General features: G+C 42.1%; 1 protein-coding gene across 3 annotated transcripts in view; it reads left to right on the top strand.

Moving 5' to 3' along the window:
- The window catches only part of RALGAPB (Ral GTPase activating protein non-catalytic subunit beta), a 77,885-nt gene that overhangs the window by 59,543 nt on the left and 4,486 nt on the right, over window positions 1-13,856 (top strand). For all 3 annotated transcript variants that reach the window (XM_040981477.1, XM_040981476.1, XM_040981478.1), the window contains 6 exons: window positions 538-690; window positions 2,463-2,672; window positions 3,635-3,793; window positions 7,106-7,271; window positions 9,671-9,793; window positions 11,601-11,737. In XM_040981477.1, coding sequence (XP_040837411.1) covers window positions 538-690; window positions 2,463-2,672; window positions 3,635-3,793; window positions 7,106-7,271; window positions 9,671-9,793; window positions 11,601-11,737 — 948 coding nt within the window. The remainder of the gene's footprint in view (window positions 1-537; window positions 691-2,462; window positions 2,673-3,634; window positions 3,794-7,105; window positions 7,272-9,670; window positions 9,794-11,600; window positions 11,738-13,856) is intronic.

The raw sequence follows: 13,856 nt of genomic DNA, 5'->3' as shown, positions 1-13,856 counted from the left end.
GTTGAGCCATTGCGCTGGCCCCAGTACAGGCTCCTCACCCGTACTCTTAGCTGAAGCATCATCAGAATGTTAATGAGTTTTTGTGGCTTGTTACTCCACAGTAGACACTGGCATTTGGGTCCAGCGTGATAGTCTAATGGCTGAATCCTCTTGCATGTGCCAGGATCCTATATGGGTGCTGGTTTGTGTGCCGACTGCTCTACTTCCCACCCAGCTCCCTGCTTGTGGCCTGGGAAAACAGTCAAGGACAGGACACCTCAAAACCTTGGGTCCCTGCACCCACGTGGATGGACATGGAAGAAGCTCCTGGCTTCAGATCTGCTCAGCTCTAGCCATTGTGGCCACTTGGGGAGTGAACCAGCGGATGAAAGATCTTCCTCTCTGTCTCTCCTCTGTGTAAATCTTTCTAATAAAAGTAAAAATAAACCTTTATTAAAAAAGAAGAGGATACTGGCATTTAAGAGGCTAGAGAAATACATGTCATTATAGGTGAGTGTTGGATCATATATGATGAAGTTTCTTGTTTTATTTTCATAGCTTTTTGTGCCTGAGCCTCGCCCAATCCCTAAAAATGATGTTGGTCTTAAGTATACTGTGAAACATCGGCCATTTCCTGAAGAGGTAGACAAGATTCCTTTCGTGAAAGCAGATCTCAGCATTCCGGATTTGCATGAAATTGTCACCGAAGAAGTAAGATAAAATTTTTGAACTGTTAAGGGAGTTGAATATAAGGAATTTTTAACTGTTTGTATGATCAAATCATTGCCTATAGTGTAATGGAAGGGCAGTCATAAAATGACTTGAGTCTGTTATCCAAGGGGATTCCCATATAATGCGTGGATACAAATAGGCACTGACTGAAAGGTACTGACTGTCTCCTAGAGTGAGGTGTCACTCGCTGCCTGAGCTGTTTCCTGGTAGTTTCATCATGAGCTGACCCTCGTACTGGAGGATATTTGGAGGATACAAATATTCAGAAATTGTGAATAAATAATAACTAAATAGTTCAGATATTATGACAGTTCCAAGTAGAAAAAGGCATGACAGCGTCACTGATAGTGGACGTTTAGGGTATCATGTGTTGTGAAGGTAAATTCAAGCAGTCTTGGACTGGTGAAGGAAGGAAAGAGCCAAAGAATTTTAAACTTTGAGTTTCAGTGGCAAAAACATAATTGGTGGCATTTATAGAAAAATGGACATTAGCAGTAAGGTTTGGTAAGATGGGGAGCATTTTTTAAATTTAAAATTTTTATTAATTTTTTTATACTGTTTATATAGTTGGGAGGGATGCACACCCATGTGCGCTTCTGATCAGAAAGGCAACATTTTTTATTAGTTTAGATAAATGGATTAAATGGCTAATCTTCTGCCTGTGACATTGACATCCCATGTAGGCACTGGTTTGAATCCCAGCCACTCCACTTGAGTCCCAGCCTTGGGACCCTGTACCCATGTGAGAAACCCAGAAGCTCCTGGCTCCTGGCTTTGTGTCAACTCAGCTCCAGCCTTTGCGGCCATTTAGAGAGTGACCCAGCAGATGGAAAATCTCTGTCTATTTGACTCTCACCTGCCCCATCTCTGTAACTCTGTGACTTTCAAGTGAACTAGAGACATTTTTTTTTCCAAGTTTTAAAAAAAATTCTCAGTACAACTGAGGTTAGGTAGCATCATCTATAGTGAAGTATATATCCCACTCTGCTAACTTTCCTCAAAATTTCTTAGAATCTTAGAAATCAAGAATTTAAATAACGTGGAGATTGATGAGGTGGGAGTTTGGAGGGATGTGGTTCAGTTAAGGTTTAGACGTAGTTGAGAGACAGATAAAGCTAGAATGATGTTAATGACAAGCGGACACTGGGGATGGATTGAGTGTCTCCAGTCACAAAGCAGAGGCTCGAAGAGTGAAATGTGGGAGGCTATAGAAGGACGGAGAGGGAATTTTAGAGTGATAGCCCTTGAAGCTGCCCACATCTGAGGGTTCAAGGTGTGCTTGGGGATGACAAGGGTCAAGAAGATTGAGGTGGTCATAGAACTATGAGTCAAAACCATCATTTGCCAAGGGATGGGATTTTTAAACCAGGGTTGATTGAAGTGGAAGGTTGTGGGAAAATTTTCAAAAGTATAGTTAAGTAATCCTTATAGATAAGGATCTGAAAGCATGCTGGGGTGCTGTGGGTCCAGACAGAAATCTGGCCATGGGAAGGGGAGTGACATCTCTGCCAGCACATTTACAGCAAGGAAGGCAAGTGTGAGTGCTTGATGAGGTGCTAAGGAGATATTTGGGTTGGGAGGGGAATAGCTATTGTAACTTTGAACCATGTGCTTAATTACATGCTTTATATTAAACTGAAATAGTGCTTCCTGAAAATTATTGTCATCTGCTTTGTAGCTTGTAGTTTCATTTTTATCTTAAGATTGACTCTATGATAGTTCCAAAAATTGAAGTATTTGGTTTATTTTAGTTAGAAGAAAAACATGAAAAATTGAGGAGTGGCATGGCCCAGCAGATTGCTTATGAAATACACCTTGAGCAACAGAGTGAGGAGGAATTGCAGAAGAGGAGTTTCCCTGACCCCATCACGGATTGCAAGCCTCCCCCTCCCGCCCAGGAGTTCCAAACAGCCCGCCTTTTCCTCTCACACTTTGGATTTTTGTCCTTAGAAGCGCTGAAGGTAATTTTCTTGAACAGTTAGCAGTAAATATGTTCGTAAGTTAAAGTTCAGCTGACATAACTTTTTTATGAAAATAACAGGAATTGTCTTTTACAATTTGTGAAAATCTTACCTGCATACAAGTAAGTGAAATTCTGTGCTTCTGTAGGTTACAGTGTGAGCTTCAGGACAGTTTGCTCAACAATGATTGAGAGTTCAGAATGCTGTCTAAAGGAACTGATTGTTTTATTTTGTGTGTGTGCTTCCATTTATTTACTTATGTTGAGAAGCAGAGAGAAGAAGAGACATAGCTCAAACCACTGATTCCATCCCCAGCCTGCAAAGGCTGCAATTAGGCTGGCCAGGAGCCAGCAGCTCAGCTAAGGTGTCCCATGTGGGCAGCAGGAACCCACTGACCTGATCCTTGGAAGTTCCCTTCCACTGTGCCCACCCGCAGGATGCTGGAGTCAGGAGCTTGCTCCCAGGGGTACTGCTTCGATAACATGTAAGCCCCAAATTTTCCTAGTTATATGGGACTCATGTGACACATATAAATGAAATCTACAGATTATTAGAGAAATAATATTGAAATCTTCTTTCAGTATATTATTATTGAAAGTGTGGGTTGCAGGGGCCCAAGTCCTTGGAACACCGTACCCATGTATGAAGGAAACTCCTAGCTCCTGACATTTGGGGAGTGAGCCAGTGAATGGGAGGCCTCTCTCGAGCTCTGCTATAAATTCTTTGAAATGAAAATACAAGTAAATCTTTAAAAAGAAAAGCTGTAAGAAGCTTGATATAGAAAAAAGAGGACACAAATTATATAAATTATGTATATATAGTGTAAACTCTGTTGTTTTAACAAAGAACCAAGAGAAAGTATACAAAAATGTAAAATAATGTCTTTGGGGTTATGGTTGTATTTATTCCTGCCACTAGAATCAGGAATCAACAATAATTCCCTTTTCCTCCTTTGGCGGTAGGAACCTGCAAATAGTCGTCTACCTCCTCACCTTATTGCACTTGATTCCACGATCCCAGGATTTTTTGATGATATTGGGTATCTGGACCTCTTGCCATGTCGTCCTTTCGACACAGTTTTTATTTTCTATATGAAGCCAGGTCAGAAAACAAACCAAGAGGTAAGAATTCTGAAGTTTTATTTTCTTTTGTTTAATAATACTACGTGGTTTATACTTGTCCAGAAGAAATTAGTATTTTATGCTTGATTGCTAGAAGACTGCCTGTGAACCAGTTCAGAAACTGAATTAATTAAAGCTATGTTGCTAGGAGAACTGAGTTTTTTTGTCTCTCAGTGAGTGTGATTTAGAGAGGAAATGTAACATGTCTTTCCCTTAAGGAGTTCAGATTCATTAGACAAAAATGGAAAGAAAAGAATAAAACGACTACCACAAATATGAAGCCTGCTCCCTTGGGCTTCACCGTGCCAGGCTGTGCAAGTGACAGGCTTTCTTCTTGAGGCACGTAGCTTCCAGATAACTTCACAAGCAGAGCCTTCAGGCTGAGGCATACAGAGTGCAGTGGAGGACGCGGGTCCTGAACTAAAGGGTAAAGACAAGGCTAGTGAGTACGGTTGAATACTTGTAACAGGGAGACTAGGAGAGGGATGGCAACAAATATGAAATGGGTGAGAATGGAAAACTGAGCAGGTGGCAAGAAATTTGAGGTTTCTGGTGAAAATGTGAAATAGGCATTTAGATGATATGGCACTGTGGCTGTATTGATTTTGGAATTTTACAGTAATCGATGTAAAATCATTAATCGAATCAACATGCCTTAAGACATTGACCAAGGTTAAATTCAAAATAAAAGAAGGAAGGAAAAAAGAAAGAAATTTACCAAGGTTCCTAATAGGAGCATTAAGGCATGTTATAGTACCACATTAGCAACCCCTAATCTAGTGTTACTCTGGGGGCCAGTGTTGTATAGCAGATAAAGCTGCCACCTGTAATGGTGGCATCCCATTATAGCTAGGGTTTGTGTCCCAGCTGTTCCACTTCTGACCCAGCCCCCTACTGATACACATGGGAGATCCAAATGAAGTAGGGATTGGGAATCTGTTTTGGAAGGAAGTCTAGTGAATTGGTCATATGAAAATAATAGGACAATTTTTCTATCCAAAAAAAAAAAAAAGACACAGATCCATAAGGAATCCCTAAGCCAGTGTAGGTTCCTTAGCTTTGTGGGGCCTAGAGTGATTAGGAAGTAATAGACTCCCTGAGGTTGCCTTGGGGCAGCTGAGGCCCACCTTCTCCTAGTAAAGGAGCACTGTTCACGATTTTCCAGCTGCTAGCAAGTCCCCCACAAGCTAACTTTAGTTCCTTTATTGTTTCTTGACTGAACTTTTAGAAACTGTTCATTGGTAAGTTTCAATTCTAAAAAATTCTAATTGCAAAAACTAGAGCTAGCTGTCAAATTAGCTCTGTAGCATTTGTAAGAATAGGAAAGTTTACCAAGTGGTTACACTTATAAAAAGACTGGTTCTATTTCTAAGAATGACCTGGCACTGGTACCCAATGTCTTGAGAAGCAGTGGGTATAACTTGGCATGATTTGACTTCCGTAGACAAGCATTTGTGAGTGACAGCAGTGCGTCAGAATCATTTGGCAGAGCTTTGGAAAGTGGTGATTCTAGGATGCTGCGAATATTGATTATGATGTAGAAGGTCTGGAGCAAGCTAAAGGATTCTTACTGTTAGGAATTTCCTCCAAATTATTTTGATACACTGATTCTCATACTACCCTCCTCTTTCCTTTCGGAGAATTTCTTATTTTCTTTCCTTAAAAACTGAAGTTTTCAATGATAGCATTAGTTCCATCTTGGACCAGATAATTCTTTGCTGTCAGAGCTCTCCTGTGTATTTAAAATTTTCTTATTTACTGATTTGTTTGTTTGAGAAGAAGAGAGAGAGAGAGATAGTTCTCATCTGTTAATTTGCTCTCCAAATTCCTGCCAGGGGCCAGCAGGGGCCAGCACTGTGGCATAGCAAATTAAGCTGTCACCTGCAGTGCCAGCATTCCCATGTGGACACAGCTTGTGTCCCAGTTGCTTCACTTCCAATCCCACTCCCTACTAATACACCCGGGAAAGCAGTAGTGGGGTTCAAGTGCTTGGGTCTTGCACTCACATGGGAAACCCTTAAGAAACTCCTGGCTTCAGCTTGGCCCCATCTTAGCTATTTTAGCTATTTGAGGAGTGAACCAGCATATAGAAGGACTCTCTGTGTGCCTCCCTCTCTAAGCCTGCCTTAAAGAGAGAGAATTCCTGCAACAGCCAGGACTAGGCCAAGGCAAAAGCTGGAGCCTGGAACTCAAGCTGGGTCTCCCACATGGGTGCATGGGTGGCAGCGGCTCAACCACTTGAGCTGTCCTTTGCTATCCTGGGGTAGTAGCAGGAAGCTGTAGTCAGAGCAGAGCCAAACCTTGAAACTCAAGAACTGTGACAGTGGAATGTGGGTGTCCCAAAAAGCTATTCAAATGACTTCAACTTCTGTTAATTTTAGCACATTTAGCTTCCAACATTAGTTATCAATAATGTCCTACCCATTGTGACAACCAAAAAATGTCTCCAGACATTTCCAAATGTCCCCTCGAGTGCAGAGTTGAGTCCCAGATGAGAGCCACAGTTCTGGAATGAGGGGCTGCTCACCTGAGGAGCTCTCTCACCAGAGAGCCCAGGCGTTACATTGGCCTTTATTTTTCCTGAAATGGCTGGGATCTCTTCTTTATACTAAGAAAAGAGTGCTTATACTCTCTTGTATTAATTATTCCTACTGTGTATTGAATTTTTAATAGGTTTGTAAGTAAATAATCTCACACTTACGTTTCTCATTGTCCAGCAGTAAAGTCTGTGAAGATGAGGATGAAGTATCAGCCTTATTTTTGGGAAGCTTATCTGTGTCAGGAATCATCTCACCAGAACGAGGACTCAGGGTTTTACTCGTGTTGTCATCTTTAATCTGTATAATCATCTCCTTACAGATGGAGAAACTGAGTTGAGAATCCTACCCAAGTTCCGGCCAATCTAGTCTGTCTAGCTGCAGAACACACATTTTTTGGTTTTTTACTTAACATTTTTTTACTCATTCACATGAGAGACAGGGTCAGAGTTCCCCAAATGCCCACAGTGGCCAGCACTGGGCCGGGCTGAAGCTGGGAGCCAGGAACTCCATCAGCTCTTCCGCAGGAGCTGGAGTCGGGCACTGAATCCAGGTACTTCCAAATGGAGCGCAGATGTTGTAGCCAGCATCTTTAACTGCTGGGCTAAATGCCTGCCTCAGGCATACATTTTTTTTGTTACAATGATAAATTCTCAAGTTTACTTGGAACTTGGACTTGTTGGAGGTTTCAGAGCTAAATCATCTTTATCAAGTTTATTTTGATGTATGTTTTTGTTTCCTTTATGATAGCTGATGATTGATATGTATCTTTTAGATTTTAAAGAATGTGGAGTCTTCCAGAAATGTTCAGCCACATTTCCTGGAATTTTTACTCTCCCTTGGCTGGTCAGTGGATGTCGGCAGGCACCCTGGTTGGACTGGGCATGTTTCCAGCAGTTGGTCAATCAACAGTTTTGATGATACTGAAGGATCGGAACAAGGTAAAACTTATAATGGCCATTTGTATCTTTTTGTTACTATTTTGCTTTCTTACTACGAATTTATGGTCTTTTTAAAAAAAAGCTAAACTAAATAGATACAAAGGAACAATTACCTTTCTCTAATCCCAGTCCTTAGAGAGTATCAAATTCTGCATCATATATTCTTCCAGATACTTTGCATATTGAAATATATAATGGGAGTCAGTGCAGTAGCTCAACAGGCTACTCACTTGCCTTGCGGCACCAACATCCCATATGAGCACTGGTTCATGTTCTGGCTACTCCACTTCCCATCCATCTCCCTATTTGTGACCGGGAAAAACAGTAGAGGATAGCCCAAAACCTTGGGACCCTACACCTGCGTGGGAGACCGAGAGGAAGATCCTGGCTTCTGGCTTCAGATTGGCTCAGCTCCGCTGTTGCAGCCACTTGGGGCATGAACCAGAAGACAAAAGCTTCTCTCTCTGTCCTCTCTGCAAATCTGCCTTTCAAATAAAAATAATCTTTTAAAATAATTAGTTGCTTTAAAAATTTTTTAATTAAAAAATAAATATGTAACGGCAGATGTAATCATTACAAAATTAATTACATATCACTATGCTGACAAGTTCTTTTTTATAGTCTGAACAAGCTCCATTTTCAATAAAGATACTACAGTTCTTTAATGTTTTGTCTAATAACAAATGTGTTTCTTGAGACCCTGGGACTATCAGGAGTAACAGTGAAAAGTTACTTTTTTTAAAATTTATTCATTTTAAAGAATTACAAGGAAAGACAGGAACAGGGAGCAAGGTCTCTTTATCTGTTGATTTACCTACCAGAGGACTGCAGTGGCCAGGGCCCATACTCTTAAGCCATCATCCGCTGCTTTTCCCAGGCTGCTAGCTCAGGAGAGCCGCCAGAGCATGAACTAGTGCTCATATGGCATGCACACAGCACAGGCAGCAGCTTTACCCACTACACCACTGCAGTGGGACACTTAGCCCTACGTTCCTTTTATTATTATTATTATTATTATTAGATTTTTATTTTATTTTTATTGGAAAGCCAGATTTACAGAGAGAAGGAGAGACAGAGAGAAACATCTTGCGCCTGCGGGTTCAATCCCCAAATGGCCACAATGTCTGGAGATGAGCTGATCCAAAGCCAGGAGCCAAGAGCCTCTTTATCTCCGGGTCTCCCACGTGGGTGCAGGGCCCCAAGACTTTGGGCCGTCCTCCACTGCTTTCCCAGGCCACAAGCAAGGAGCTGGATGGGAGGTGGAGCAGCCAGGATACAAGCCTGTGCCCATATGGGATCCTGGCAGTTAGAAGTGGATGTTTAGGGATTGGAGCCATCGTGCCATGGGCCCTACATTTTTGAGACAGTATCAGAGCTCTCCTGGTAAATAGTAGGCAGTCTTTCAGAGACTCTTGCCAGTGTCAACAAGTTCTCTTGAGCTATTCTCAGAAGAAGTAGAAATCTAAGACCTTTGCCTGCTTCCCTCTCCCTAGGCCCCTGCTAGTGCATTTTATTTCCAGGCTTGTGCTGTCTGACAAGTTAGCTTTCTCTCTCTGCAGTGAGTATTGCCTGCATTCACTCACTGCTTTGAATTTTCAGAGTTCTTGTGTTGACAAGATTATATGCTCAAGATTTCCCATTAAATACAATTTTGATTTGATCTCCAAATTTCTTCTGAGTCAAATACGTTTGAAAGGCAGGGCTTGACCCCCACATGTGCACTCATACTTTCACATACACCAGCTCCCTGCAGAGGGACTGTGGAGTGCTCTGACTTTTGGTTCTTTTTCAAAAGGACTACTCCCTTAACTTACCTCCTAGCAATGAAATAAAGGCTCAGCTAAGAAGTGCTCTGATGTAGGAGTAGTTTCAGAAGCTACCGAATTGATGTTTTATGATTTAATGTTACCATAAGACATTTAGTGAACATTTACAATTCATTCTTTATGGACAATAATTGTTTCTTGTTGGAAATAGCATTTCTATTTTCTTTTTATTTATATTCACCTCCTTGGGAAGCAGAACTAAATAGAGATCCTGTGTACAAATTCACTCCCCCAAGTGCTAGCAACAGCCAGACCTGGGCCAGACTAAAGCCAGGAGCCAGAAATTCCACCCAAGTCTCCATTTGGACAGAAGAGACTTGAGCACTTGAGACAGTGTCTACGGCCTCACAGCATGCATAAGCAGGAGGCTGCATCTGTAGCCAAGTAGTGGGACTTGATTCAGTGGTCAGATATGGGGGGTATCCCAGCAGCAGCTTCTCCCACAGCGCCACATTGCCTGCTCCATAAAACTTGTATTTATTAGTCATTTATTTATCCCAGTTGACATTTTGTGAAGCAGAATGATGCTGCTTTTGCCCACTTTCTGAAGCTTGTTGTGCTTGTTGTTCCCAGATGAAGTAATATCCTCGGAAGATGTTGGCGCCAGCATTTTCAATGGACAGAAGAAGGTGCTGTATTACGCTGATGCCCTTACAGAAATCGCTTTTGTGGTTCCGTCTCCGGTGGAGTCCTTAAGTAAGAGCTGTTTTTTACATGGCACAATTTTAGGATCTATTTTTATATTCAGTGGTTTGTGTAACGTGTTGCATTTGCAGATATTTTAAAGTCGTCTGAGGCATCCATCAGCTTCTAAGATGTAGCCATTATATTACCTGAAGATGTAAGACTGATTTTCACTTTAACTTTTTTATGGGAAGTAAAGACAAGCTGATCTAGTAGTCCTGGTGAAGGAGTCTAGTGTGTGGAAGCTTCTTTTCCAGTTTGTTTATTTCTCCTCTCCTTACGATGAGCCCCACCGCCTCCACCCACACTCAGGTGAGAGCATGTCTGTGCGTCTCTATAGGAAGGAGGACCTTCCATACTGAGCAGGAGAAACTTGTGCAGCTTAGAGAAGCTGCACCCGTGAGACAGTCCCTCCTAAGGACAGGGAGTGACTGTTACTTCCCAGTCTGAACTCACAGTCTCATTTTACCTAGAGTTTGTGCTTTTTGCAAATCAGACCCATTTCTTCGGGCATGACCAGGCACTAGGTTGGAGACTTCGTGTTCTTCAAGGTCTTTCCTAGGATGAGACCGTAGTTTGTATTACACTTCTCTGCTGCATGTCCAGGCTGCTGACCTTTGTTGTGTCCTTCCTTGGCAGCTTCCTAACTTTTCTACTTAGACACTTAATTTCCACTGTAGGAGCCTCTTTGTGTCCTGTGCTGGAACCTGTGTTTTCCCAGCAAGAAGGGCTGTTTATGGTCTAGGTCTGCATTGTAGACATTTGCCTTAGGGCTGTGTGTGCCCCCTGTTCTCAGAGCCCAGACCCTGGCTATTGGGCTGGGTATCTGCCTGGGTTTTCCTGCCCAGCCTGTTTACCCTAGCCAGGTCCTTCCAGAGTTGCCTTGTTTTTACACGCTAGGTCCCAAGTTGGGTCTTTGTCCCAACTCCTATCATAAAAATTTCTTTGCCAACTGTGTCCCTCTCTCGGCATAGCTTCCTTATATTTCTTGATATTTGTTTCCTTGATTTTTGCTTGTTTAACTGTGTAGCTCCAGCGCTACTTATCATGGTCCTGCTTTATTAACTGAATGTGTAGTTAAGATTATCCTGAGAGTAACAGATGCCCTTTATTATATTGCATAGCAGAAATGCCCAATGTTTGGGCCTGCCGTGATGGCCTAGCAGCTAAAGTCCTTGCCTTGAATGCTCCAGGATCCCATACGGGCGCCGGTTCTAATCCCGGCAGCTCTACTTCCTATCCACCTCCCTGCTTGTGGCCTGGGAATGCAGTCAAGGACAGCCCAAAGCCTTGGGACCCTGCACCCACATGGGAGACGTGGAGGAAGTTCCTGGCTCCTGGCTTTGGATCGACGCAACACTGGCCATTGCAGTCACCTGGGGGAGTGAATCATCAGACAGAGGATCCTTCTCTCTGTCTCTCCTCCTTTCCGTATATCTGACTGCAATAAAAACAAATAAATCTTTAAAAAAAGAAAAGAAAAGAAATGTCCAATGTTTTCTAATTTTGTTTTAATTATCCCTTGGGGCTTGCAAACTATAACACACAAAAATCTAATTCAAATGTTAAGAATGATTTTTATGTTTTTCAGAGTTGTAAATAAGATACAAGGATTAATACGGCTGCCAAACCCTAAAATATTAATTGCCTGATACTTTACCAAAAGAGTTCATCCATCCTTGCTCTAGAAACCATGCATTAAAAAATTTTAAGTTAAATTAATTAGCAGAATTAATTCAGAACTTTTGCTCTAAAATAGATATTTTCATTGATTTTATTGTTTCCTTGTCTTTTTGCTTTGTTGTGTTTTACTTCATAGCTGATTCTTTGGAAAGTAACATTTCAGATCAAGACAGTGATTCCAACATGGATCTTATGCCAGGAATTCTGAAACAGCCTTCCCTGACACTGGAGCTTTTCCCCAATCATACAGACAATCTGAATTCTTCACAAAGGGTAAGTCACTTTATTGCTTTATCTTCAAAAGTCTGTAAGTAAAATGGAGACCATTGTAAAATCAAGCCTGGAGAGAAATTACAGGGGAATATTCATACAGTTAAGATTTCTTTATTTATTTGAAAGAGTTTCAGAGAAAGAGCTCTGCAACTGCCTGCTCACTCCGCAGAGGGCCAAAGCAGCCAGTGCTGAGCCAGGCCGAAGCTGGGAGCCGGGGGCTTCATCTCGGTCTCACAGGCAGAAGGCAGGAGGTCGGACACTTGGACCATCTCAGTCTGCCTTTCCCAGGCCAAAAACTGGGAGCTGGATCTTAAGTGGAGCATCTGGAACACCAACTGATGCCCATTACCCCAAAATGCTGACCCCAATAACTTAACATTTTCAAATTGGAATCTCATGGTTGTCTTATTTTTAGCTTGCAACAAGTAGTTAATTGTGAGACAGTCTTTTGTAAGACTGTTGTTTTCCTTGATTTCACCTTTCCAGAATCGTGCCTAGTTCTCTAATTTTTTTTCAGTCTTAGATTTTTATTCGATCTGAACTAGGCAGCCACAGTACAGCAGCAGCTATCCGTTCTGTCTCCTGCAGTGTTCAACCTACAGCATGTCCATATAAAAGGACATTTAGGGACTGCTGCCTGTGATGCCAGTGTCTCTTCTCCACACCAGTGGAATCACAGCTGTCCCTCCTCCAGTCCTGCTGCCGACTGCAGTACCTGGGGAAGCACTTGGTGCCCTCCACCTGGGAGAAGGTCTGAGGAAGTTCCTCGCTTCCATGTGGCTCCATGCTGCCATTGCAACCATCCTGGGGATTAAACCAGTGGATGGAACACCTCTCCTGCTCTTCTCTTTTTAGCTGTGCCTTTGAATCAAAATAAATCTTAAAAAGAAACGTGCTAGAGACTATCTCAGTTTATGAATAACTATACTAAGTGAGGCACATAGCCCCTACTATAAGGAGAAACCTTTTTGCTTACCAAGTAAATGATAGTAAGAATGTAGGATCAAGTTGTAAGTCTAACATTTATTTACAACAAATAGTAAGGAAGGCAAAATAAGTATAAACTTCACTGAATCCATTCCTCCATTGTGAAGTTTGGCTCCTTCAAAGTGAAAATTATTTTATCTATCTATATACATCCTTAAAAGAGAATGCAAAAGAGCTGTTTTAGGAAGAACTGTCAAGTTGTATTAAGACTTTTCCAAGTAGATTGATTTTGAAATTAGGGACCTGGGTCAGAAGTAAAGCAGCCAGGACTCGCACCCTCAGCATTCATATGGGGTGCTGATACTGCCAGGGGCACCTTGACCCCACTCCAGTGCAGCACCTGCTTCCAGTAACTCAGCATTTTATTCATGAGAAAAATTGTCAGCACACTTTAAATAGAAATGAATGTCATCAGTCTGATAGAGATCACCCACTCACAGCCCACATGCAGCATCGTGCACTCTACCTTGGTCATCACTGCTTTCTCCCTGAGGTGGAGAACAAAGGACGGACGGAGCAGTGCAAGTCCAACACAGTAAAACAGGCAAGGAGAGAGGTGTAAAAGCCATGAAGTTTGGACAGCAAGGAGTAAGGTGGTATACAGTTACAGATGGCATGATCATGTATGCTAAAAACCCTGTGGAGTCTATTTCTAAAATCCACAAGGACTGTTGGGTGAGTTGAGGAAGATTGTAGCGGAAAAAGTTAGCATGTTGAACAGAATTCCAAGGTGGTCCTCAGGGACCTTTGTCTTTTGTGATGCCTTCCCCTTGTAGCTGAGTGGGCCCTGTGAATACAAAGGAGAAGCCATACTTGTGTCACAGTATGTGACAGAGGGGTTTTTGGATTTAATTAAAGTTCCTTTCAGTTAATCAAAAGGAGATGATTCAAGCAGACTTACTCTGCTTAAATTTAAGACTAGAGGTAGAGTTGGACAGTCTAAGTGATTAGGAAAAAAGAAAGGAAAAAAAAAAATACACACCGGATCAGGGCCATGAGGCTGTGAAGTCCCTGAATGTGGTTGGATATCTGTAATTTTCTGTGAATGACCATGCAGAAGCAAGAATCTAGAGGACTTACCGTGGGCCCTGACCATCTTGGCAAAGACACCTATGTTTCTGTGCTTAATAGA

Source organism: Ochotona curzoniae, unplaced genomic scaffold, assembly GCF_017591425.1.
Source record: "Ochotona curzoniae isolate NIBS_2020 unplaced genomic scaffold, NIBS_Ocur_1.0 contig_3520, whole genome shotgun sequence".
In the NCBI taxonomy this organism is placed as follows: Eukaryota; Metazoa; Chordata; class Mammalia; order Lagomorpha; family Ochotonidae; genus Ochotona; species Ochotona curzoniae.
Note: the sequence above shows the minus strand (reverse complement) of the source record. Positions and strands in the feature narration are given on the sequence as shown.